At 41.9% G+C, this 27,810-nt stretch overlaps 1 protein-coding gene and 1 non-coding gene across 2 annotated transcripts in view; both read left to right on the top strand.

Annotated features, from left to right (window-relative positions):
• The window catches only part of mybbp1a (MYB binding protein (P160) 1a), a 92,568-nt gene that overhangs the window by 26,665 nt on the left and 38,093 nt on the right, over positions 1-27,810 (top strand). The window contains exons 10-19 of the mRNA XM_052035971.1: positions 6,458-6,747; positions 8,099-8,209; positions 9,080-9,205; positions 9,401-9,607; positions 15,640-15,748; positions 17,931-18,027; positions 20,317-20,468; positions 21,419-21,517; positions 22,040-22,219; positions 24,633-24,806. Coding sequence (XP_051891931.1) covers positions 6,458-6,747; positions 8,099-8,209; positions 9,080-9,205; positions 9,401-9,607; positions 15,640-15,748; positions 17,931-18,027; positions 20,317-20,468; positions 21,419-21,517; positions 22,040-22,219; positions 24,633-24,806 — 1,545 coding nt within the window. The remainder of the gene's footprint in view (positions 1-6,457; positions 6,748-8,098; positions 8,210-9,079; positions 9,206-9,400; positions 9,608-15,639; positions 15,749-17,930; positions 18,028-20,316; positions 20,469-21,418; positions 21,518-22,039; positions 22,220-24,632; positions 24,807-27,810) is intronic.
• On the top strand, positions 27,377-27,513 carry LOC127581539 (small nucleolar RNA SNORA50). The gene has a single exon (XR_007957966.1). It is a non-coding gene; the product is annotated as a small nucleolar RNA SNORA50 (small nucleolar RNA).

Here is a 27,810-nt window from a genome sequence, read left to right on the forward strand (position 1 = left end):
CTGAAGCTATCAGGATTTAGTGAAAGCTTATACTTTTATTCACTGTCAGTAATATAGCACCTTCAGTATATTAACAGATTACAAGGAGTTTCACGGGAATAATTTTCAGACAAAATTTGACAGTCGCATTTGGATGAGCTTTGAAGACATCTTAGTAATGTTATGCATCTCCTTAGTAATGTTATGCATCTCCTTAGTGATGTTATAAGTTATACCCAAACTAGCAGAATGTCTCAATAGTATCTTTACTGTAATGAGGTGAAGTTAATGCTCTGTTTTGAAGTGCCTGCATTGCTATATTGAAAGAAGGCAGTCTGTGTGCGCAGCAAGATCCCACCTGTGGCAATATGGTAATGATTGATCATCTGTTTTCAAGTTGGCTTGGTTTCTGGGAAGAACTCCTTCAATTTGTACCATGAGATTACTGGCCTAAGGGAGATTGAATAAGGCATACTTAAACGGAACACTGATATAGGGAATTTGGTCAGTGTGGAAATTTGATGGAGAGAAGGAAATAAAGTGTTGATTTATATCTCCAATCTCTGATAGGTTGGCTAAGCTTTATGGATTTAAAGTTATCTTTAGTGCTTGGTACAAGTTGATGTGCTTTATTGTTATATGAGAAAATCTTATAATAGACTAACGGATATAACTAATACGATGAAAGGTCATCAAAACATCAACCTTGCTCATCGCCCTACAGATGTTGCCTATGTGCTGAGTATTTCCAGTATTTACTGTTTTTATTTGCTTTTTTTGCTTTACAAATATAGTTTAATTAACTGTTAGTAGATAAACTGAATTGAAAAATAAAGTAAGTATCAAATGAATGGAAACCTCAATTAACCGAAGAAATAAAACAACATTTGATAAGGATGGCAGGGCAGGTGAAGTATGAAGGAAATCAAAAATAAACTGCAGATGCTGGAAACCTGAAATAAAACCAGAAAATGTGGGAAATGCTCAGTAGGTCAGGCAGCGTTTGTGGAGAGAGAAACTGAGTTAACAAACTGTTCTGACGAAGAGTCTTCAACCTGAAATGTTAACTCTGTTTCTATTTCCACAGATTTTGCCTGACCAGCCGAGTGTTTCTCGCATTGTATGTTTTTAATTACAAGTGATGTTCGACTTTGCTGTGGTTGTGGGAGTTGGTTGAGGTCATTGACACCCTTTAAGAGTCAACTTAAAAATCAGAACCTTGGCTAATGATCTTGCCTTCTGAACTATGTGCAAATTTTTATTGAGGTTAATGGGTCAGTGAATTAAATGTTTGATTCAAAGGGTGGTGTGAGAGATGGAGCTTTCATTTCATGGGCATCTGTACCAATACTGGAGGAGACGCAGCTGTTCTGTTGAAATGGGTTCCATGTAAAGTGGGCTGGAGCCAGTCATTTGGTGGATTGAATGAGCAAGGCCAAACGTAGTGCATCAAGTTAGCAAATGGGTATGGGCTTCATACAAGATGCAATTTAGAAATCTGAAAGGTATGTCAAGACAAGTGAGCAGAATGGTGACTTGGGAAAGGATAAACAGATTGTGTCAGGAAGAGAGAATATAATGATAACAGTAAATCAACAAACATTATCCAAGAAGGGAAAATTGATAAAAGGTGAAAAATAAAGACATTACTGTAGTGCAGAAAGCATTCAACAAAGTTAGACAATTAGAGATGCCAGTCGTAGTGATTGGGTTTGATTTAGGGCTGCAACCTAACTAATTTCTTTTGCTCTACTGTGGCAAATAGAGGGTTTTACAATAAATGCCTGGCAGACTCCGTGAGTCCTTAAAACCATTTTTATAATATATCCATCATCTCGGCATAGTTAACACCGCAGGTGGATGGAGCAGACTTCTCGTGCTGTGAATTTATCTTTGAGTGGACTTCTTGATGGTCTTGAGCATTTCACAGAAGAGTGGCATTGATTTATTTTTGTTCATTTGGCCAAACCAAATCACAACTGGAGAAATGCAGACTGCCAGCTATAGTGGCTTCCATGTGAGACTGAGGTGGAATTGGACCTGGAGCTGTTTGATTGGTAATAGTGAGATGTTGGAGTGAAGTCTGCAACGTGATGTGTCTCTCTTCCACACCTCCAGCCTGCTGGAGAATGTGACTTTGGGGAAAGGGTCAGCTCACGTCTAGGACCCCAGTTTAATTTTTCTTGCTCTCATTGAAGTTTGCATTAAACCCGACCTAGGCTGTTTGTTGGCTTCCTTTTATGGTGTTAAATGCACAGCCACGGATAATTTTCTGGAAATTCTGCCTCTTTTTCAAGTCACTGTGTTTTATATTACCAAACAGTTTTGCCCCTCACCTTTTCTGGCAGAGTGAGGCTCTGCGTGTAACAGTAATCCAGGCAGGACCTTATCCGAACAAAAAGACAAAGCAGTGAGTGTAACTAAGCCAGTTAATAATGATAAGGTAAAGATTTTGGGGATGTAAAAGGCTGCAATAAGAGGTTATTGAGAATGAGAGGGGCATTTCCTTGGAGGATTGGAACTGAAGGATGAAAATTTTGAAGTGTTTTTCATTGGACCATTCAAAAATATTGCTGTTCTGTTACTACTTAGTGGTGCAGCAAAAACTAATTCCATAGAACAATACAGGCCCTTCGGCCCACCATGTTGTGCCGACCTTTAAACCACACCTAATACTATCTAACCACTTCCTCCCACATATCCCCCATTTTAAATTCCTCCATATGCTTAGCTAACAATCCCTTGAACTCAACCAACGTACCTGCCTCCACCACTACCCCAGGCAGCGCATTCCATGAATGAGCCACTCTCTGGGTGAAAAACCTCCCTCTGATATCTCCCTTGAACTTCCCACCCATTACTTTAAAGCCATGCCCTCTTGTATTGAGCATTGGTGCCCTGGGAAAGAGGCGCTGGCTGTCTACTGTATCTATTCCTCTTAATATTTTGTATACTTCTATCATGTCTCCCCTCATCCTCCTCCTCTCCAAAGAGTAAAGCCCTAGCTCCCTTAAGTCTCTCCTCATAATCCATACTCTCCAATACAGGCAGCATCCTGGTAAATCTCCTCTGCACCCTTTCCAACGCTTCCACATCCTTCCTATCATGAGGCCACCAGAACCGGACACAGTACTCCAAGTGTGGTCTAACCAGAGTTTTATAGAACTGCATCATTACCTCATGGCTCTTAAACTCGATCCCACGACTTATGAATGCTAACATCCCATAAGCTTTATTAACTACCCTATCCACCTGCGAGGCAACTTTCAGTGATCTGTGGATATGAACCCCCAGATCCCTCTGTTCCTCCACACTACCCAGAATCTTGCCATTAACCTTGTACTCCGCCTTGGAGTTTGTCCTTCCAAAGTGTACCACCTCACGTGTATTTAATTTGTTTAATCACCAATTAATCATGATTCCATTTACTTAATTGTTTGACTGTCTAGTTTGAAGTAATAAGTCATTAGAGTTGTACAAGGCATACAAGGTTGTGAACTAACTAATCCATTATAGAAGATGTTTCAAAAAGACAGAAAAGGAGGTGGGATAGCCTTGAAGATAAAAGGACTACTTTGGAAGTCTGCAGTCATCCAGGTGGAGATGATCAGAAAGATGTATCTGTATGAGCAGAGATGAGAAGATAAAAGGGACATATAACATTTGTGTTGTTTAACCCTTCCGGTTGTGGTTACACTTCTGGACAGAGTGTTAATTGAGAACTAATGAGCACATAAAGCTAACAAAATAAGTTTTGCAGTGGGAATACTTTTAACCTTCATGTACACTGGACAAATTAGCAGCGTAGTCTAGAAAACAAGTTTGTAGAATGCGTTTGAGCCTGGTATCATGAAAAATGTATTGTGGAACCAACCAGGCGAAAGGCTACTTTAGATTTTATCTTGTGTAATAAGATGGGTTAATTAGTAATCTCATCATATGGGGGTATCTGGGGAAGGGTGATTGTAATATGATAGAATTCAAAGCCTTATAGAGCTTGAGAGTGACATTCTGAAGCCCAAAACTATTGCTGTCTGTTATTACTTGAGGTCTGAATAATAAGTAGAGGTATTTTGGAAACTAGATTCAAAGGCGTAATGATAATTGAACGATAAAGTCTATTTAAAAAAATATTTGAAAGTTCTCAACAAAGTTTCATTATATTGAGAAATAAAAGCTCAGATGGTGTTGCATCTGGAGGCTTATAAGGTTGTGAGGAAGAGTGAGGATTTGGAGATGGTTAGAAAATAAAAATAGGAAAGGATAACAAAAATGAATAAAGAAAAAACACTGAATATTAGTAAACTAGCAAAAAAAAAGTAGAAATAGAGCTATATTTGTGAAGAAGAAATATACCTGTGTTTTTTTAGAGCTGCTACAGGAAAATTTGTGATGTGGAGCAAGTAAATGGCCAAGGCATTTCCTTAAAAGTAATGGGCACAAAAAAAATTCAGATAACTGAACCAAGAGACAAGTAATATTTCACTCTGCAGTAAATAAAGATTGTAAAATACATAAGTTTGAATCAGAATCATATTTACTATCACTGACATGTGACGTGAAATTTGTTGTTTTGCAGCAGCAGTACAGTGCAAAGACAAATTACAAAAATAATGCAAAAAAAGGGAATAATGAGGTAGTGTTTATGGGTCATTCAGAAATCTGATGGTGGAGGGGAAGAAGCTGTTTCTGAATCGTTGAGTGTGGGTCTTCAGGCTCCTGTACCTCCTGGTAACGAGAAGAGGGCATGTCCCGGATGGTGAGGGTCCTTAAAGATGGATGCTGCATTCTTGAGGCACCACCTCTTGAAGATGTCCTCGATGGTGGGGAGGGTTGTGTCCATGATGGAGCTGGCTGATTCTATAACCCTCTGCAGCCTCTTGCAATCCTGACCATTGGAGCCTCCATACCAGGTGGTGATGCAACCAGTCAGAATGCTCTCCACCGTACATCTGTAGAAATTTGCAAGAGTCTTTGGTAACATCCAAATTTCCTCAAACTCCAAATGAAGTAGAGCTGCTGACGTGCTTTCTTCATGATTGCATCAATACGTTGGGCCCAGGATAGATCCACTGAGATGTTGACACCCAGGAACTTGAAGCTGCTCACCCTTTCCACCGCTGACCCCTCAATGAAGACTGGTGTGTCTTCTTCTGACTTTCCCTTCCTGAAGTACACACTCAGTTCCTGGGTCTTACTGAGTGCGAGGTTGTTGTTGTGACACCACTCAACCAGCCGATCTAGCTGAAATGTAAACATTTTTCTTAAAAAGTTAAAATTGTAATGTCTTTAAATTTCAAAATATTTGATGGTATTATGATTCATATACATAAAATTATGTTTTTAGGGTTAGTGTTTAATTAGGGTACATCCTTTCCAATCCTTTGACTTTTACTGACTCAATGGCATAATAAGTGACTAGTACATCATCTCTACAGGCCATGTCGTTACTGGGCACATTGCAAACACTTTCAAGCTGAACTGGTTCTCTGTTCTCAACCTATTGGGGCCTTTCAGTGGCAGCCCATGCTTAAAAGTAGTGCAACGTTAAAAATTCACTCAATCCCCATGAAAAGCAGTGCAACATTTTGAAGGTATTTTCCAGTGAGAGCAATTTGTAGCTTCCTGAAATTTTGGCAGATCTTTGATCTACTAGGCTAGAGAAGTTTGAAAAGCAGGGCACCCTGTGAAGGATTTTGCTATGTGTAAGCATATTTCAGAATTGCTGTCAGTTTTGTGCAGTGACGATAGCAAATCCTGACAGATAAACCCTTGTTACAGCCATAAAATCAAAGACAATGAATAAAGTGAAGCATGATGCTGGTGAAAGTCCAATGAGTGCTTCATTTAATGTTCATTCTGCTTCTGTGTTTGTGCTTTTGATGGCTCTATAGATGATCTGATGGCAGCACAGCCTAATTTGACCAGTTAGTAGTTCATGTTTTAAACAGCATTTTGTTCCTGGCAGAATGTAGACCTTTAGATCATTGAGTGGCTGAATGCTGTGGTACTACTGTTAGCTTGGTGGACCTGTGTGTGGTACTTATTCAACTGCCCAGGTGGGCTGCTGTTGATCTAGCTAGCCTCAACTTGAACCAGCTGAATCTTTTAACCAGAGACGGCTTCCAGCTTCAGGAGGTTATCCCCATGCTCCAGTAATACAGCAGTGTATATTAATTGAGCTTGTGTTTATTGTTAACTGTTCTGTGAGCTACATTAGCTCTTCAACCACGGTTCCTTGGAATCTACCTGTTTTGCCATGCTTTTAGGCACCAGTACTGTGCAGTTGATGTGAAATGCCTTGGACCATTGCCTGAGAGAGAATTGATTTTAAATATGAAAATTGCTTGTGATTTTAGATTTTGTAGGTTTGATTTGATGAAGAACAGCACTGTTCTAGTCCAATGATGGTGGGTTTGGGTTGGTGGGGACTTCTTCACCTACTGCAGATGGTTTAATAAAAACATTTATTTTTCAGCTCCCAAAAAGGTTCAGATTCGCACCTGAAATGGAGAAGTGCGTTGACTCATTTCTTGAAAGCACCCAGGATGGGATAAAACAGTTCACGGTGATAAAGGGGTTCTCGTGCCTCACTAACAATGGTCATCCCATTATCCCCAGCTACTGGAAGGTAGTCTGTCATCTGCAGTCTTCAGTTTTGCTGAAGTATGTCGATTGGTTGAAAAGCATGTTCGTCAGCCCAGACTTGGACAGCTGCATAGACTTCAGCACCAAGCGACAGAAAGAGAACCAACAGCCAGCTGACCAGTGAGTTGCTTTCACAAAGTTCAACTAAATGCATTGTTATGCCTCTATGAAACAGGAGATGGCACTATATGAGCAAGGAACACCATCTGTGTGCATGGGATCCACGAATAAGAAAATGCTTTCCATTTTTTCATTTTGGACTTTGTGCATTGTCTTGTAAGGAGTGAAACCCAATGGCATTAATGTGTTTGAACAGTTTATGAATTTTGATAATTCTGAACCTCTTTAGAAACTTAAAATTCTTGTTGGTTTGAGTTTTTAAAATAATCTGGTCTAAGTCCAGGAACAAGAAGAGGCCAATGAAGGGCCCAGGCTGCATTTTACTTCATCTCCATCTGATTCCAGTTGAAATATCTGAACGTATGAATTTGCATTTGAAGCTCAGACCAAAGGATCCACATAAAATAAAGTAGTTAATGGTTGTAGGGAAGGGCCCATCCCCAAATACAGCTAGCCCCGGAATATGTAAGCGTTCCTTTCCTGAGAACTGTCCGTAAATCAGAAACAAACAACGCCAGTAGGAGAGATTGCAGACACGAGACTGCAGATGCTGGAATCTGGAGCAACAAACAATCTGCTGGAGGAACTCAGCGGGTCGAGCAGCATCTGTGGGGTGGAAAGGAATTGTCGATGTTTTGTGTCGAAACCAGATTGCCTGGTCGGTTTCCAAAGCAAATCTCTTAAGTGGCCTCCTGCTGTTAACCGTTCTTAACAAACACCATCATCAGTTTGATTACTGGGGGGAGGTTTCACGTAAACAGTTTTCTTTTGAAGACTGGTTGTCTTTTGCATTAACTAGCTACTACCCCTATTCCATAATTCCTGAAGATGTTTGCATTTCTGTAATTTTCCTATCTTGAAAAATCTATGGGCGAATTTGCGTAACGTGGGAGTTCAGAAGTGCAAAAACCCCAATCAGAATTAATTTATAATTTTTGAATGAACGGGTGAAATTTGACTTGGATGGTGAAGCAGAGAGGCAGTAGTGAAAATTGCATTTTGTTTTCTTTTCCACGGGTTTCAGCCTAGAGTAAAGATTTGCTAAATCCAGTTACTTGCACTGAGATCTAATGTCACTATTGTTGATGACTAGGCTAGAACCTACTGGAGAAAATGTAAATGAATAGGTTAATTTGGGATTTGCCAAAGTTTAAAGGGGATGGTGGAAAAGGATGGCAGAGCTGGGAGAGGCTTGATGTCCACTATTTTGTTGTTTGGTGCCCTATGAGGTTACCCTGCAGGTAGTCAATAAGTAGCGAATTGGTACATCCTCGGGCAATTAGTGAAAAGTTTGGCAGTGAAGGACTGTGCTGAGACTGCCCGCACTGACCTTGTACATGATGTTTTACAGAGCTCAGCACTCAGTGAAGCGACTGAGGATGTGGATTGTTGCACGTCTGATCTCAATTGTAGAGAATGGTCAAGTGAAGAAAGAGGAGGATCTGGTGATGGATATCGCCAGGTGAGTGGGGATATATTGAGGAGGGAGCATGCCATAAAGTCTCAGTTTTTTGTTAGTATTAAATACAACTCTGCAGTTTTATCTGTGCCTCTCTAAAGCAAATTACTATGTATTGAAAATTTGAAATAAAACTGAATGCTGGAGATATTCAGCAGGTCAGGCAGCATCTACAGAGACAGGAACAGTTAAAGTTTCAGGTCTTTTGCCTTTCATCAGAACTGAGAAACAAAAAGATAAAGCAACTGCTAAGACGCATTTTCTCTGCAAGACATGTTAACTTGTTAGACTCAGCAGCATCTCCATGCCATGTTTTGCAATTTCTGGAGAAGTGAAGAAGAGGCGTCTTTTAGGATCTACTGGGATTATGCAAGGTTTTTTTTTGTACAGAGATTGATAGTGTTAGGTCATAAGTAATGATGAAGCCATCTGATTGTCATGAACATGTCATGAAAATCCCACCAGGTTCACGACTATCCTTCAGGGTATATCTGCTATTCTGATTCATTTCCCCCTTCCTGGCCTCGTTCTTCTTTACCCAGCGACACCCCTTGCCTGCCCAATTCTCCTTTACCCCATATCCCTCCCTTCCCCCTGCCCGGTTCTCCTTCCCTTGCCTTCCCACCTCTGCCCAGCTGTTGTTCCCGCTCTCTTTCCAACCCCACCATTGAGCTCATTTCCCCCATTCCTCTGCCCAACTTCACCACCCCCCAACCCAGCTCCTCTTGCCCTCTGTCCATTATTCCCTGACCCTCCCCCCTCCACCGCTACAATACTCTCCTTGTGCCCCCACCTTTCTCCCCCTCCTTCCCCTACTGTCTCACTATTCACATTAATATTCATACCTGAAGCAATATCTTTTTCTGGATCTAGGTTTATTTTCTTCCATGGTTTTTTCGGAACTAAACATTACACACCTGACATCCCAGAGACTGAAGTCAAGCTGACTGTTCCCCTGGATGACAACACACGGGATATGATTGCAAACTCCTTCTTTGGGTAAGCTCTGTGACATTGCTATACCATGCTTTAAAAAGTACAGCTTTCATCATTTAATTTCTGTCTACCTTTGTCCTAAAACAGGATGAAATTGCTTTCCATCTCCCGCTGCCATCACTGATGATTGGTGAGAGCCTGTTAATAACCCTTTGGCATATTGTTTAATCAGTGTGAATTTTGTTTTCATGTCCTTAGTCTATTGAACCATCTGAATTCCCTGCCTCCGCTGGGCGACTCTGCAGAACTTGGGGACAGGAATGAGAAACGCGTGTTGGGAGTCACGGCGGATGGGAATCTGTGGATCTACTGCTTGGTTCAATATGCAAGTGTCCTGCTGTCACAGGAAAGGTTTGTCCGAGCCATCAAACCCTTCACGCAAAAGCAGAGAGAAGCCTGGGACCGGTATGTAACCCAAATTTAATTAAATTGGTCAGCAGGAAGCCACTTGTCTAAGCTCTTATCATGCCCTTAGTACAGTTATTTCTGGATACTGTCCTTGCATGTCACTATTGGATGAATATGTTTGATTCAGTATGGCTTTGAAATAATACTTGTTCTGTTGCCCGGATTATTCACTTCTGGAGTATTCCTTGCATAGCTAAAAAAATGATCGGGTTACTTATTTCAATGTTGTTTGTGGGAACCTGCTGCAGACGAATTTGAGCCCACATTTACTATATATAATAATGATACATTTCAAAATATTTAATTAATTTTAAAGCAATTAAGTGTGTCCTGACTTGATGGGAGGTGCTATATAAATGTAATGCTTTATTGAAGTAAACTCAACACTTTTTTTCATTGAAGTTCATTATTTGTTCCAGTCCTGATCTTAACCAGGCAGAAAATGTACACACAAATGTACACATTTGAGTATAACAAGATCAAGGAAACAGGAAATCCAACCATAGACCAGTTAACCTGCTTTTGATACAATTAGCTAAGGGACGATAAACTTTCACACCTTGGAGAATGCTGTTGCTTGGTTATTCTGGACAGTGAAACATTCCCTCTTAATTGCACTGTTCTGTCTGGTCTGGATAATGTCTTTGCAGTGTTGATGTTTTGTTGCTGATGTATCTAGGGAATAAATCCAAACTGCGAGGATGTGTTGTTCAAAGGGAGAAAGCTTTTTGGCACATTTTATCTAAAATTTAGAATGGTATTGCCTGATTAATTCTCAGTATACAAGAAGCTAATAAACCTATTACAGAAAAAGACCCCCTAAACTATTTTAAACAAATGTAGATTTTAAATCATTTAGTCACAGCAAAGTCAGGAAGCCAAGCTATTAATTTGAAAGCTTTGAGGAAGTAATTAAAGTAACATGCCTGTGGATCTAGTTTCCAGAAAATACTCAATCAACTTCCATATAAGACATTGTTAGCTAAAGACTGAGACTGATAAAATTGAAGGAAAATGATTGGCTTAATTAAATGACCAGTTAGGTCATTAGAAGGTGGAGTGTATAGTATGTCCTCAGATCTTAGCCTCACAAGGATGTTGGCGGGATCATCAAACATTTAGTAGGCCTGTCAATTATTTAGGTAATGCCATACAGAGCCATGGGACAAGATAGTGACATGATGGGAAGGGGGGAGATAAAGTTGCAAAGATAGGTTGAAGAGATTAAAATTTTGACAGGTTTCACTGTAAATAGATGGAAAGGTGATTCATTCATGGAGTTACACAGCATGGAAATGGGCCCTTTGGTCCAACTGGTCCATGCTGACCAAGATGCCCATCAAAGCTAGTCCCATATGCCTGCGTTTGGCCCATATCCTTCTGAAATTTTGCTATCCATGTACCTCACTTTGGGCTAAAAAATAATAGATGATATTTTAGGAAATACTTCAAGTAAAGCATGGCAAAAATCTGGAAGGTTTACCCACAAAGTATGAAAAAGTATTGACCCAAGGTATGGGGATGGAGCCAATCTACAGAACAGATGTGTAATCACTGAGTGGGAGACTTGAAGATTGCATGTCTCCTGGTATCTGCGTTTTCAATTCAAATGCAAGTAAATTGTGGAATTTGCTGTTTAGGAAAATAAAATATCAATGTCCAGTTAAGCTTGTTTGGTCCTGATCATTTCCTGGAAAATATTTCTTAACCTGCCTGCTTCAAATAATGGAGTCTAATAAGCCTTCAAAAAGTTGAAGCCCTTTACAAATGAGGAAAGTTACAGAATTACCACAAAATCTTATTTGTGTACCAGACTGAGTTGTTTTCATTTTGCTAGAAGATTTATCAGTTAATCTATCAGCAGAGTTAATTCCTTCAAGTTTTGTAGCTCTTGCATGAATGTTCAAATCCCAAAATTACTGGCCAGGATCCAGTGACCAGTTTTCAGCAGTGCTTTGCTGCCAGCATCCAACAGCAGAGCAAAAGCGTACCATGACTTTGTGGCATTCACGCTGGGGAATCTGCTGTCAGATCTTGCTCCAAAATGGAACTGGTGTTGAATCAGCAGGCTCATTCACTTGGGGATTGTGGGTCTTCATTGGAGAACGGCAAGATGTATTTTCTCTTTAATTTTTGTACTGGTTTAATGTTTTTAATTTAAGTATTTGTGATTTGGTTATTTTAAATTCACTTTAAATTTATTTTTAATTGTTCATTTCATTTTTAATCATTTTTGAATGCTTTTGAAATTCAGAGATATTCAGAAGCATTGGAAAATCTTGACAGATAATTAAAGTAGATGCCAGCCTCATGAAGCTGCAGCACAGGAGTACGTGCATGCTAAAAAGCAAAAACTGCCTGCAGTATCACAATTCTGATCAAAGCTTGGCAGCCCTTTCACGTCTCGTCACGAATGGTGGTGTTGGGAGGAGGAGGCTCAAACAAGACGCCCATCCCTTACCATGGCAGGGCTGAAGTCGGTTGAAGAATTTGCCGGCACATTCAGCCAAAATTGCCAAATCTGCCTCTGAGAACCCCATCTTCAAGGCAACCAGTCTTCAGCTAATTCGATTCACTCCGTGGGATGTCAAGAATTGGCTGAGAGCACAGGATACAGCAAAGGACTAACAACCTCCTGTTGTACTAAAGGCATGTGCTCCAGAATTGGCTGTGCCTTTAGTTATGCTGCTTCTAGTACAATTGCAACACCGGCATTTCATGACAATGTAAGAAATTGTATAGTCAATTCATATCAAACGAGTCCTTTGAGGTTTATAGGGGATATAGGAGAGAACTTAAAGAAGTTAGGAGGGCAAAGAGGACATGAAATGGCCCTGGCAAGCAAGGTAAAGGATAATGTCAAAACTATATTAGAAGCAAGAAGGTAGCAAGGGAAAGAGTGGGTCCCCTCGGGGACCAATAAAAGCTGTTTGTGGAGCAAGGGGATATAAATGGCATGTATGCTGACCCTTGCATCATTAGTAAGGAAACTATTGAAAAACATTTCTAAGGGATTGGATTTACGTTCACTTGGAAAGGCAGGGACTGATTAGCAGGAGTCAGTATGGTTTTGTGCAGGTATTTTTGTGGGGGTAACAAGGAATGTTGATGAAGGCAGCACAGTGGATGTGATGTACATGGATTTGAGCAAGACTTTTGATAAGGTCCCGCATGTTGGTGTTGGGCTGGTCCAGAAGGTTAAAGCACTTGGGATCTGAGGTGCGTTGGCAAACCAGATCCAAAATTGACTTTGTGGTAGGATGCTGAGGGTAGTGGTGAAGGGTTGTTTTCTGAATGGAAGTCTGTAACCAGTGGGGTACCACAGAGGTCGGTGCTGGGACCTTTGTTGTTCGTCATATATATAAATGACTTGCATGAGAATGTAGGTGGTCTGATTAGTACATTTGCAGATGACACAATTAGAGTTGTACATCGCAAAGAAGGTTGTCTAAGGATACGGTGGGACATAGAGCAGCTGAAAAGTTTAGTGAAGTGGTGACAGATGGTGAGCTAATGAATTTTGGGACATCAAATATTGGCAGGACATATACAATAAATGGCATGGACCTTAGGAGTGTTGATGTACAAAGAGACTAGGGTACAAGTTCATAATTCCCTGAAAATGGCGACACAGGTGGATAGGGTAGTGAAGAAGGCGTTTGGTATGCGTGCCTTCATAGGTCAAGGCATCGAGTATGAGAGCTGTGACGTCATGTTGCAGCTGTACGAAACATTGGTTAGCCTGAACTTGGGAGTACTGTGTACAGGCCACACTACAGGAAGGATGTGGTACCATTAGAAAGAGTGCAGGAGAGATTCACCAGGAGGTTGCCTGGAATGGAGGCTTGTATTTGTAAGAGAAATTGGATAGGCTGGAGTGGAGCTGAGGGCTGATTTTATCGAGTCTTGTAAGATTATGAGGGGCATAGATAGGGTAGGTAGATTGTCGGTCTCTTTCCCAGGGAGTCAAAAACTAGAAGGCACAGGTTTAAGGTGAGAGGGGAGAAATTTAAAGGGGGGGGGGCAAATTTTTCTCAGGGTGGTGGTTATATGGGACAAACTGCCAGAGGAAGTGGTAGAGGCAGATACAATAACAAATTTTTAAAAAGCTTTTGGACAGGTACTTGGATAGGAAGGGAGGAGAGGGATACAGGCCTAATGCAGGCAAATGGGACTAGCGGAGATGGACATCACATTCAGCATGGATGAGTTGGACTGAAGGGCCCATTTCTGTGCTGTACAGCTCAACGATTCAGTAATTATGAAATTACTGCTCTTCAAAAGTAAGACAAATCGAATCCAGTTAATTGCTGTCAGATCAGTCTATCCCTATTCATTAGCAAAGTGATGTAAGGTGTCAAAGAAACAAACTGCTGGAGGAATTCAGTGGTGGTTAGGCAGCATCTCTGGAGGCAGAGGGATGGTTGACGTTTTGCATCAGGACTGAGCATGTAGATGGAAGGTAGCCAGGTGAAAGGAAGGGGTGAGGTAGGACCTGGCAGGCAGTAGATAGAACCAGGTGAAGAGGGGAAATTGGGCCAGGTGGGTGGAGGGGAGGGGAGGGGGGAGGTAGGGACAGGCTGGAAGGTGGTAAGTGGAGACAACAAAGAGCTGCAGATTCTGGAATCTGATAAGTGGAGCCAAATAAGGGAGGGATGATTGGCAGATGGAGCCACTGGGGGAGGGGGTAGGAGATGCAGTGTGTGGGTGATGGGCAGATGGAGCCAGGTGGGAGAGGGGAAAGAAGCTTTGTAACAAGGGGTTGGGGAGGGTGGCTGGAAAGAAGGTGTGGGAATGGGAAGGGGAGTTCAAATGGCTTGCAGCTGGAAACTCAAGATGTAAGGTATCACTGGCAGTGTTATCAAGAGGCACGAACTCTGATAACTTGCTCACCAACACCCAGTTTGGGTTTTACTGGACCACACAGTTCCAGACCTCATCGCCGTCTTGGTCCAAATGTGGACCAAAGAGCTGAATTCCAGAGGTGGGGTGGAAGGAATTATTTGATTGAAATTGTGGGCAACAGAGGAGTTTGTGCATTCCCTGCAGGACTTGCCATGACCTGTACCACCAAGGAGGACAAGGATGGCAGGTGCATGGGAACACCATTTACAGGTTCCCCTCCAGATTGGAAATATATCATCATTTCTTCATCATCTCGAGTTCTGAGTTCCAGAGCTCTTTACCCAACAGCACTGTGGAACTAACATCACTAGAAGGATGTTAACATATCAAATTGTAGGTTTCATTTGTTCTGGCCCATGCATGACTCCCCTGTTGACGCTTAGGGCCTTGCCGCTTGGCTCCGGAAAGACTGGACCAACGAAATTGGTCTTCCAGATCTGGAAAAGACAAGGTTCGGGGGAAGCAAGTGGTGGGCTCCACTCGGGAAAATTCCAGCCAATAATTTTACCTTCATTCTGATGGCTAAATAACCTCTGTGCCCTCTGTATTGTCCTTACTTACCAATTTTTGTTTGTGTTTTGCAATAATATGTGGGTGAGTTATAACTCATCTCTTGGTCTATTGACATGTTATTCTGCCTTTCAAAGTAGAGAAACAGTTGATAATGTAAGTGATTAAACTATTAATAGGATCCAGTTTCTTCCAGTTAGTGGGCTTGCTGCTGTTATAAACAGGAAGCAAGGTAATCCTAAGCATTAGGGAAAAAAAACTCATCTGTGATTATGATATAAAATAGCCTAAATTGACACACTTCACACAGATTGCTTTGAAGTTGTTGAATCAATACATTGATAACTGATTCATTCCACAGGAAAAACTATGTAAACAGCTAGTTTGGATGAGTTATGAATGTTTGTATCTGCAAGCATTTCTTTCCCATCCAGGATGTTTTCTCAGTGCTTATTAAAATTTATGTTTGCAGAGTGTATGAGAATTGTCTGTTTATTCTGGATGCCTGTACTAAGATGACCTGTACTAAGTGACTGACTGTTCTTGCTGTTATATTTACCCTGTTTAGTTAGAGTTGGCCACCTCTTGCTCACAAGTAATTTCTTCGTTCCTAGAATGCTCCAGTCCGTTGAAAATCTGCAGAAAAAATCAAAAACTGCTCAGAAACCGGAGGCCTCAGCCTTTCAGCTGCTCTTCCTGCTTGTAGGCATACAGCTGTTCCAGGTATGTGCAGTATATGTCTGAATGTGATCAAGCTCCATAATTCCCCGATTTGATTGTGATGCAAAAGAGAACTTGTAATCATTTTGTTAAAATTAGAGCCAGGTGATTCAATTGTATATAAACGTAATACATAGAACATAGAAAACCTATAGCATAATTCAGGCCCTTCGGCCACAAAGCTGTGCCGAACGTGTCCCTACCTTAGAAATTACTAGGCTTACCCATAGTCCTCTATTTTTCTTAGCTCCATGTACCTATTCAAAAGTCTCTTAAAAGACCCCATCATATCCGCCTCCACCACCGTTGCCGGCAGCCCATTCCACACACTCACCACTCTCTGAGTAAAAAACTTACCCCTGACATCTCCTCTATACCTATTCTCCATCACCTTAAACCTGCGTCCTCTTCTGCCACCATTTCAGCCCTGGGGAAAAGAAACCTCACTTTATGAAGACAGACAGATCATTGCGTTCCTAGGAAACTATCTGTTTCGTGATTTTCCGTAAAGCAAAGTCACATCTGTGCGTGTCAAAAAATGAGAGTTGGGAAAAAAAAAGCTATTTATGTACCTTTCTCCATGTAAATTTCATAAGAGCGAATGTTTATTCCATATCCCAGATTTTTTTAGTAGTGATTTGTGAATTCTGTAAGGGTGAATTTCCATAACCTGAACTGCCATAACGTGGGGGTCACCTGTATTACATTTGACAGCTTTTTGAAAAACTGTAGCAGTCGGTTACTTTGTTCAGATTCATTTGATTTCTGAGCCTGACTGGTTCAGATCTTAGATTGTCTATAGCCATCTGGAATTGACGGATTAGGCAGCTTTCCATTTTCTATTCCTTTCTTTGTTGAAGCACTAAGTGTCCTGGGCTCAGCTCCATCGCTGTTCTTAGGCACCAGTTTTCATGATGAGCCCAACCAGCTAATTGTTGGGTTGGTTTCACAGTCAGACCTGGTGCCTTTCTCCACTCACTCAGACCCAGTGATGATAGCTGGTGTTGAGGCTAGTTGGAGTATCACAACTTAATCCTTGGTTGTGATCAACTAAATCAACATGGGCAGACAATGCAAGGCACGTATTTTGTGCTCTGTTGCTGAACACTACACTCAATGTGGTAATCCTCTAATTAATTTATGAGTGAAATTCCTTCCTTCGCTTTAAACTAGCGAGAAGCCCCATTGTGCAGAAGTAGAACTTATCCTCAACTTCCTGCAGTTTAATCATTCATGAGGCCCTGAGTGGGAGAAGCTTTATAAAAACAAAATACTATTTCAAATATGGAGATTGCTAGAAAGGGCTGACATTTATTACTCTAATTGCCTCAAGCAGTTGGTGGGCTTCCTTGTAGGTACAACTAAGTGACTTGCATGTGTCATTTCAGTGGGCATTTGAGAGTCAGTCACATAGGTGTGGATGGGTAATTGTGTGTAGGGCAGCCCATGATAAAGATGGGCGATATCCTTCCCTAAAAGATCTTGGTAAACTGGTTAAGTTCTTGCTGTGCACAACTGTGCAGGGGTCACAAACTGCCACTGACCCTGCCAATAGAGAATTGGATTGATTCCTGATTTACTGGGAAGTGTGTGCAAAAGGTAGCAGAAAGCAGTGGCACAGGGCTTCTCGCTCCTGCCTCACAACTCTGGAGATCCTGATCTTGGGTGCTGCCTGTGTGAAGTTTGTACATTTTGCTGCCATGTGGGTTTCTCCTGGGTGCTCCAGTTCTGCAAGATGCCATAAATGCCCTGACTGGTAAATTGCCTCTTGTGTAGGTTGGTGGCAGGAAAGGTGTGGAGTTGATGGGAAATGTGAGAGGAAAAACGGGATTAGTTTTAATGGGTGCTCAATGGATGGCATGGACGTGTGGGGACGAAGGGCCTGTTTCCGTGCTCTATGAAAGTGAAAAATCCATTGGGATCATGAAGAAGTCCTAAATGCGCAGTTTCTAATTGCTGCATTCTTGTTGCATTGCTTTTACTCATTAATTCCCTCATTAAATGCTTGTTCTTCATATGGTGAATTTAATGATGTGTGAGCTACTTTGGTAATCTCTACATTAAGGGCCAGCAGTAAAGAAACAACCATAAAGCATAAGAATCTCAAGTAAATGGAAGTCCTGGCAGTAGTGCTGTACCGTCCTCCTGTCCCCTGCTGCCTTTATCTTTCTGTCTTTCTCTCCAGGTTGGGGAGGATTCTCTGGACCTATTAAGTGACCTGCACAAGTGTTTGGAGGAGTGGGAGCGGAAGAAAATGAAAAAGCGTTCAAAGCACGTAACAAGTTAGTACAGCTCAGTGCAACAGCAGTTGGCAGCTCATATTGTTGTAGCCTCTAATGTGCTGGTGATGATGCCAGAACTGCACCAATGAAATGGAAAAATAGCAAAACTGTGCACAGCCTGTTATTTTGAAAATTCATTTCATTAGAAGGTTGGAATTGCTGCCCTGTGGAGTGTATGAAGCACATAACATTGTTTCTTTCAGCAAGAACCATGACATGTACAAAAGAAAGGAATTGAGTTGGGGTTAGGAAATCTGGAGACAATGTGGAAAAAATTCACAAGGTTACGTTGGAGACAATGTAGAGAAGGTTCACTAGGTTAAATCGGAGGTGGCGAAATAGGCTCAATAGGTTGCATTGGAGGCAATGCAGTGGAGGTTCACTAGGTTGTATTGGAGGCGATGCAACAAAGGCTCACTAGGTTGCATTGGAGGCGATGCATAGGTTGATACCTGGGGTGAAGGGATTTGCGTATGTGGAAAGGTTGAGCAGCTTGTGGCCTGCATTCATTGGAGATTAGAAGAATGAGAATTGATCAATTGATGCATTCAGGGTTCTTAGTGCCCACCTCCTGAGATGTTTCCCCTTGCAGAGGTATCCAGAACTATTGAGACAGTTTCAGAATAAAGTGCCACACATTTCAGACAGATGAGAAGGAATTTCTTCTCTGGGGGTTGTACATCTTTGGAATTCTATGCTCCAGAGAGCTGTGCAGGTGGTGTCATTGAATATATTCAGCGTAGAGATTTTGAACTATAAGGGAGTTGAAGGGTATGGGGAGAGAGCAGGAAAGAGGCGTTGAGGCCAAGATTGAATCAGCCGTGAACTTGCTGAGTGTCAGAACAGTCTGGAGGGAGCTGATAACCTACTTTGCTAACATTCTTACGTCTTTCATTGCTGAACTGTTGGGCTGAGTGGGCCTTGCCTTTACAGTCGGATTTCTCTTCAGTTCTGGGACAGTGCAAGATGTTAGGCTATGAAGTGCCTATTAACCACCACTGGATGCCACCAGAACACTTCTGTTAAATATCACACTATGTACATGGCAAATGTGTGGATAGTTCTGTGTTGCACCCAAGTGTTTGTGGTAAACGTAGCTTCGAAACTGAGGTCAATTCCCTTTCAGCAGTAAATTTTTACTTCGGACAAGTTGACTTTTAGTCATGATATTACCACTGTGACAAAGCTATTTTCAAACACAGGCCTGCTATTCTATAGAGCTTCCCTAGGCAATAATTCCGTGCTTTGGTGTGATATGCCACATTGGAACCTGATCCCAAAAGCTTTAAATGTGGAAGTAAATTCAGTTTAAAATGCTTCCTGCCTCCGTCAGACTCTTGATCCTGATTTGTTACATTCATTTAGATTACAACTGACCTGCATCAGTTTCATCTGATTAGCTTCCATGTCCCTCGGGTTTTTGTTGGGTAAGGCTATCGCTTTTTCAATTATCTCTCTATCTCAATGGCTTCTTAGGGGTTAAAGTTCCAGATTTTTACTGTCCTGTAAAGAAGTGTTCCTCACATCAGCCCTGAATGCCCACCCCACCCTCTCCTCATTCCGAACTTCCATTGCTAGCAAAATATTTGTTCTTCTCTATCAAGCCTATTATTTGATTCAGCTTGTGCAGTGATTTAATCAAAGTATTTAATCTGCTATGCCTAAGAATGCAAAACTCTGCAACCTGTCCTCACAATTTAAACTTTTTAAGCTTGGTACTATTCTGGTGAGCCAGCATTGCACTTCCTTCAAAGCCAACTTGTACTTTCCGAAATATGGAGCTGAATGAAGTTCAGACAGGGTCAAAGCAGAGCATTGTACAATTGTAACTGCACGTGCAACCCTTTGTACTGTAGCCTGTTGGGCACCAATTACTAACCCAGAATAGAACACATTATCTGATATGCTTGCAATTTCAGAACTTCCTTTTTGTTTTCACTTCCTTTTGTATCAAGGTTAGTTTTGCATTGGGGGGGGGTCACGAGGTGAGGTGCTATCCAAAGGGGAATGATGAGGTTCTAGATGTCTAGAACAACAATCCCATGTCTACTCCAAACTACTCTTTGGAGTAGTCCAGCAGCTGGCCAAAGCTGGGATAGCCAGATCAGTGTCCCAGCACAACGCAGTGAATGAGCGGCTTCCTGATGCCAACCCAATGAGGGACAAGTATCTACGGAGCTGAGAAATTAAACTGCAGTTACTTCCTATCTAAAGGGAGCACTTGATAAGTAACTGTTTTAGCACAAGATAGGAATAAGTTGTCATACATTCTTTAACTGTTTTTTTTAGAGAAGGAAGAGCCAGAGTGGGTCGAAGTGGTGGTTGAAATCTTGCTGTCCTTTCTCTCCCAACCAAGTCGTTTGATGCGACAAGTCTCGAAAATGGTGTTTATGCGCATCTGTCCCCACGTGACTAAGGAAGCACTGCAGCTCATCCTGGATGTGAGTAATGTGGAAATAACTTGCCATTATCTTTGTCTTTTTCCTTCCTTCCTTCCTTTTCAGCTTGGTCGTATCACTCTCCCCTGAGTCAGAAAGTTGTGGGTTCAAGTCCCATCCCAGAGATTTGAGCGGCTTATCTAAGTTGCTGCAACAATACACAAAAGAACCCTCTGGCACTTCAGGCCAATATCATGTGTTCTGTGCACTAGGCCAAGAGTAGTCATTTTGGAAAAATTTCCATTAATCCACTCCACCAAACCTAAATTAACCACTTGATTTATTAACTATGACATACTTTGAGAAGTGGGAAGATTGAGAAACTCTTCCTTTGACCTAACCATTCTGCTGGGTGTTGGGAATTGAAGAGTTAGGATGTTCCTTTTCAGCTATCCTCAGACAAAGTGAAATGATGGGTGAATGTGGTTTCAATAGTCTGAAACATAGAATACAACAGCACAATACAGGGCCTTTGGCTCACAATGTTGTGCCGACCTTTAAACCTTGCCTAACTATCTAACCCCTTCCCCCTCCACCCCCCCCCCCCCCCCCCCACATATCCCTCTATTTTAAATTCCTCCATATGCTTATCTAGCAACCTCCTGAATTTGACCAATGTGCCTGCCTCCACCACCACCCCAGGCAGCGCATTCCATGCCCCAACCACTCTCTGGGTAAAAAACCTCCCTCTGATATCTCCCTTGAACTTCCCACCCATTACTTTACATGAAGCCAATTGACTAAACGTCCTGTATTGCATTGAGCTGGTGTAACCTCTGGGGTTTATTGACATATTCATAAATCGGTTGAAAACTTCTAGTAAGGGGCTTTTTGCATGCATGGTTAAGTAAGTTGTTGGTGTTGCATTGCTGGTTGAGATGCCCGAGTTGAGTTCAAAGGAGCTCTGGTCATTTATCAGAACTGATTAAGTAAAGTCACTTTCTCTCGGGCAGGTCTTTAAACCAGAATCAGAAGAAGATGAGAGTGCTGTGATAGTAACTGAAGAGTTTGAGAGGCCGCAAACAAAAGTTGACTGCTCGCATGAAGATGAGGTTAGATTTCATATAGATCTATAGAATTGCTGTGTGCCTTTTTCAAAACAGTAATTTGGGCTGCAGGTTTTTTTAAGCCAACTGATCATGTACGAAGTGCAGATTACCTTTTTTCAAACTGAGTCTTGCTTTTAAGAATTGGTTTAAATCTCATTGTTGGTTTTAATCCTGTTCACTGGCATTTCAACCCTGGCTGATAATATCTGCCACAGGTGGGCTGTAACCTGAGTCAACAGCGATTCCGTCTAGTGCTTCCTGTTGGAGTGTAGGAGTTCCCAAGACACATTGTGACTGACTAACACGCTGAGATCCACCTTCGATAACTTTCAAATGGAATTGTACAAATTATTTCCAAAGTTTTAACCATGGCTTATTGTAGTTGCTAGTTTAGTGCTGCCATTAGATTTTCTATAGAGGTTATGATTTTTTTAATCCCTCTGCTACACTCTCCTGAACCAATTTTAATCCCATGTCTCCTTGAAGCTTGAGAACATTCAATTTGCAAGTTTGATACTTTCTTAGATGGAGAGTGAGAGTGGCAGTGATGAGTCGGAGGAGGAAGAGGACAACGATGGCGACGATACTGCTGATGACAGTGATGAAGACCAAAGTGGTAGTGAGGAGGAGGGTGAGGAGGAGGAGACGGTGGATGAGAATTTTCGCACGGAATTGATGAAGGTCCTGCAGGCAGCAAACGTAATGGTGAGTTTTGACTTTGGGAATGTGATGAATCACAAATTGGACTTTGTAGATTGCTGTGCAGATGCACGGGGAGCTGATTGGGAGAGAGAAAACTCCACCTTTTAACTTTTGGCAGTTACTTTATGTTTAATTTATGTTTTTTGTGTGAATGCTGCTTGTATGATGCTATGTGTCTGTGATGCTGCTGCAAGTAAGTTTTTCATTGCACCTGTTCATACTTGTGCATATGACAGTAAGCTCGACTTTGACTTTAAAGCACATGCATGTACCCTCTCAATATTCATTGACTGAAGTATCTGAAGGAATTCTAGCACCAATATGCCCCAGGGTTCTTCATAGCCAGTGCAGTATCTTTGAAGAACTGTCTTTGTTGCTTTCTATCTCCCAACCAGCAAAGCCTCTCAAACAGCAATCAGATAATATCTTAGCAATGTTCGTTTTGGGATGAGTGCTTGCCAGGGGAGTGAATCCCTCTAACATGGGAGAGCCATTGCACATCAGGTACCAAACATGCTTCATAGAGCGAGGCCTCAGTCCGGTGGTAAGGAGATCCAAGATAACTAGTGCACACCCATAGGTGGTTTCAGGGACATACTCCCTTGTCCTCTGCCTCCATAATCCCCCACCCTCCTTTTGATCTCCCTTCCTATCCTCCGTCCTTGAATCTCTCCTCCTTCAGTGTACTCCCTCGGACTCCTCCCACAGTTTCCTTTCCTCCTGCCCTCCCTTGTACCTTGCCATTCACATCCCTCCTTCCCTCCCTTTCCTGCTCCAAGGCATCTGATTCCCTCATTCCTCAGACCTTCCACTCCCCTTGGTCCTCACCTTCTCTCCATTCCCTGTCCTGTCCCCAGATCCTTGCTATCTTCCTCTGAGGGGGAGTGGTTGAGTGTTATTTTCAGTGAATCAAAATCTTGAAAGTATTCATTTGGCTGTCTAATAGAGCAATATTATCCCAATACTTAATCTTTTACACCACAGAGCTGTCCCTAACAAGCTTTTTGTTGGAGTGGAAGTAATGAACAGGATAAATAGGAGACTGTTCAACTCCATTTCACTGACCACTGCCTCTGGTCACCCCACAGGAAGACAGAGTTACAATGCACAGATAATATGTGTATGTACACTTTCAGAGGCCAAGTTTGTCATACAAGTTTGGCATACAAGAGGACAAACTAAAGTCATCTACCAACCTGTTCCCAAGAATAAAGGTCCCCGACTAGACCCTGGAATACGGACCACTTTCCATATCTCAAGAACTGCCTGTCAGTGAAGGCAGCTGTCGGTGATGGAATTCACCATCGCTTTCATTGTAGCCCTTGGCTGACTGAGGAAAAGGATGTTTGTACATCAAGGTCTCAAACCCAGTGCTGAGCTCATGGTCTAGCAGGAAGCAGTGATCCTTGCCCTCCAGTATGTATCAGGAACATGGGCTACCATCAGGCTCATCAAAGCACTGAAGAGGTGCCACCAACGCTGTCTCCGCAAAATCCTCCAAATGAACTGGAAAGATAAACAAACCAACATCCATGTCCTCACTCAGGATAGCATCCACAGCTTTAAGGGACTATAATTACATCAGTCAACTCTGATGTGCCAGTCACTTTATTCACATGCCTATCACTACATTCCCCAAACAGACATTCTGTTTGTCAACCCTGTCATGGTAAGAGATTACCAGCTGGATAGAGTAACTGCTTCGAGGATGTTCTCAAGTCCTCCTTAGAAAAAGTGTAACCTCCTTACTGACTCATGGGAATATCTGGCTCAAAACAGAGCTGCACTTAGGTGGCAAGCTGAAACCTAGCACAACAACAGAAGGAGCACACCACTTCCAAAACTACCCACCCAACCAGCGCATCAAGCTCGTCCTGCCTGCCTGTGGCAGAGCCTGTAGGTCCCACATTAGCTGCCTTGGAAACCACGGACTGGAGTGGAACCAAGTCTTCCTTGACTCCAAAGAAGTGATTAAGAAGCAAAAGTACTGGGGAGGAATGTCTGATTCTTGTTCAAATTGTATATCTACATTAAAGGGTAGACGGGTCCTTGGTTAACCATTCATCCTAATGATGTCATTTCTGAGAATACAGCACTCCCTCAATGTAAGTTTTGATATGCATACCTGAATAATGAGCTCAAATCACGGAGCATGGTTTGGACTCCCAATCTTTACAACTTTATGTCAAGGGGGAATGCCACCACTGTGTTAATTAGACTGCATGTACTGATGATACCAGGTGTATTTTTACTTTGCAGTATCTGAGTGATCCCATGTCTGATTACATAAGCTGCTTACAGTGGGAGTTGACCTGAGAACACTTAGTGCCCTAGCTCCTCAATTACATTGAAAGTAACCTCTTGAAATTAAGGCTGCGGCTTTGGTCATTGAAAATGTCTTTGTGTTCTTCCACAGTCCAAGGAGGGTGAGAGCAGCAGTGATGAAGAGGTAGATGATGAAACAATGATGGCATTGGACAAGAATATCGCTGCCCTCTTCTCTGAACGCAAGAAACGACTTCAGGCTGCAAAGGATGAGAAGGGAAAGATGGTGAAAGAGAAGACCCTACGGAAAAATTTTAAAATAAAGGTATGTATGGGCCAACGACATCAGGGGCTGTGGAGGGCAACCAACTAATAACATGGGTACAGATAAAGCAGCTGCTTCAGGCAACAAATATCCTGTTTTTTTTAAAGTGCTATTCAATTAGCCCCACTCCCCTGTTCTCTCTCCACTGCTTCCACTCACCTTTTAGACAGTGTTCCAGATCATCACTGGCTTCATTAGCACCTCCTTCTCAAGGACAGTCAAAAATAAGCAAGAAATGCTGGCCTTGCCACTAATACCTATATCTCAATATAATCAATATTTAAAATAAAAGTTTTAAGTTTTCGTATGATTTTTAAAAGCATATAGATTATGTACATGAGCAAAAGATGTTTTTCAAGACTGGACATTTAGAATTTTTGGAGGAAATTGATGTGGTGTTTGTCATGGATTTTTCTGACCTGGAACCTAAATTTACTGTTCTTGTAAATTCCTCAGGCCCATTACTTAGAATGTTTGCAGTGGGCACTTAGAGCATCTAATGTAAAAGGGTAAGCCAGATTAGCAGCTACATTTCATAACTGTTCCCCGATCCCATTTTATTTGTGAGCATTACCATAGGTGGTTAGCCAGTGCTCAGAATGATGTTACCAGTTCATTCCAGTTTTGCAATGAACCAACAAGCTACTCCAGTGCCTTCTGATTTGAGTTTGTACTCCTGAACTGTGTAACATGATACAGTGGCATGCAAAAGTTTGGGCACCCCTGGTCAAAATTTCTGTTACTGTGAATAGCTAAGCGAGTAAAAGATGACCTGATTTCCAAAAGGCATAAAGTTAAAGATGACACATTTCTTTAATATTTTAAGCAAGATTACTGTTTTATTTCCATCTTTTACAGTTTCAAAATAACAAAAAAGGAAAAGGGCACGAAGCAAAGGTTTGGGTACCCTGCGTGGTCAGTACTTAGTAACAACCCCTTTGGCAAGTATCACAGCTTGTAAATACTTTCTGTAGCCAGCTAAGAGTCTTCCAATTCTTGTTTGGGGTCTTCGCCCATTTTTCCTTGCAAAAGGCTTCTAGTTCTGTGAGATTCTTGGGCTGTCTTGCATGCACTGCTCCTTTGAGGTCTATCTACAAATTTCCGATGACTTTTAGGTCGGGGGACCGTGAGGGCCATGGCAAAACCTTCAGCTTGTGCCTCTTGAGGTAGTACATTGTGGATTTTGAGGTGTGTTTAGGATCGTTATCCTGTTGTAGAAGCCATCCTCTTTTCATCTTCAGCTTTTTTTACGGATGGTGTGATGTTTGCTTCCAGAATTTGCTGGTATTTAATTGAATTCACTCTTCCCTCTACCAGCGAAATGTTACCCGTGCCACTGGTCGCAACACAAGCCCAAAGCATGATTGATCCACCCCCGTACTTAACAGTTGGAGAGGTGTTCTTTTCATGAAATTCTGCACGCTTTTTTCTCCAAACTTTCCTGCGTCCTCACCACAAAATTCTGCATCAGAAGTTTGCAAAGGAACATCTAAACAAGCCTGATGCATTTTGGAAACAAGTCCTGTGGACTGATGAAGTTAAAATAGAACTTTTTGGCCGCAATGAGCAAAGGTATGTTTGGAGGAAAAAGGGTGCAGAATTTCATGAAAAGAACACCTCTCCAACTGTTAAGCACGGGGGTGGATTGATCATGCTTTGGGCTTGTGTTGCAGCCAGTGGCACGGGGAACATTTCACTGGTAGAGGGAAGAATGAATTCAATTAAATACCAGCAAATTCTGGAAGCAAACATCACACAGTTCGTAAAAAAAAAGCTGAAGATGAAAAGGGGATGGCTTCTACAACAGGATAATGATCCTAACCACACCTCAAAATCCACAATGGACTATCTCAAGAGGCACAAGCTGAAGGTTTTGCCATGGCCCTCACAGTCCCCCAAGCTAAAAGTCATCGGAAATTTGTGGATAGACCTCAAGAGAGCAGTGCATGCAAGACGGCCCAAGAATCTCACAGAACTAGAAACCTTTTGCAAGGAAGAATGGGTGAAAATCCCTCAAACAGGAATTGAAACACTCCTAGCTGGCTACAGAAAGCGTTTACAAACTGTGATACTTGCCAAAGGGGTGTTACTAAGTACTGACCATGCAGGGTGCCCAAATTTTTGCTTCAGGCCCTTTTCCTTTTTTGTTATTTTGAAACTGTAAAAGATGGAAATAAAACAGTAATCTTGCTTAAAATATTAAAGAAATGTGTCATCTTTAACTTTATGCCTTTTGGAAATCAGGTCATCTTTTACCCGCTTAGCTATTCACAGTAACAGAAATTTTGACCAGGGGTGCCCAAACTTTTGCATGCCACTGTATTATAGTTGTACATTATTTGCAATGGCAGTGTTTAATCTTTCAATTTTGTGTGACTCATTCTGTACAAACACCAATTAATAGTTGGCTCCTCAGTAGCAATGATGGTGAAGTGTGCGTTATGCCAGCTGGGGTGATCTGTGGTTAAACCTATTTTGCCTCGCTGTTCAACAACAAGCAGACAGACTTAAAAGTCTACCTTTGACCTCCCTCCCTGGTCCGAAATTACCATTTCAAAATCATCTTGATGATGCACTACCTTTGAACCTGTGTCGTCTTCATCTGTAACTGCACAGGCCAAGCAATAGTGCTAAAGAAAATACTTGTTATAACTGGGGCTTTTCAGCTCTACAAACTGAGAAGCTCTTTTAAAAGCAGGTCACATACAATCATCTACATTTTTTAAAAGCTCATTAAACATGTAAAGTCCTGGACAGCAGCTGGTGGTTGGCAAATCTGCATGAGTACAACCACACCCTTGGTGTGGTATAAATTCCCAATAACCATTGCTTTTTACTTCTTGTACTCAGCAAGCTACTGTTTTATCAGGCCTTTGTTTACAGCAATGAAAGTTTGCACTGTTAACTCCCTCTCCCAGGGCCATCAGGCAATGTGCTACCACAAAATGCAAACACAACAACAAAAGCTGTGTCAGAGTTATGTGTAAACCTGATGAATGTACAG

The sequence above is a fragment of the Pristis pectinata genome, chromosome 21, assembly GCF_009764475.1.
Source record: "Pristis pectinata isolate sPriPec2 chromosome 21, sPriPec2.1.pri, whole genome shotgun sequence".
Taxonomy (NCBI): domain Eukaryota; kingdom Metazoa; phylum Chordata; class Chondrichthyes; order Rhinopristiformes; family Pristidae; genus Pristis; species Pristis pectinata.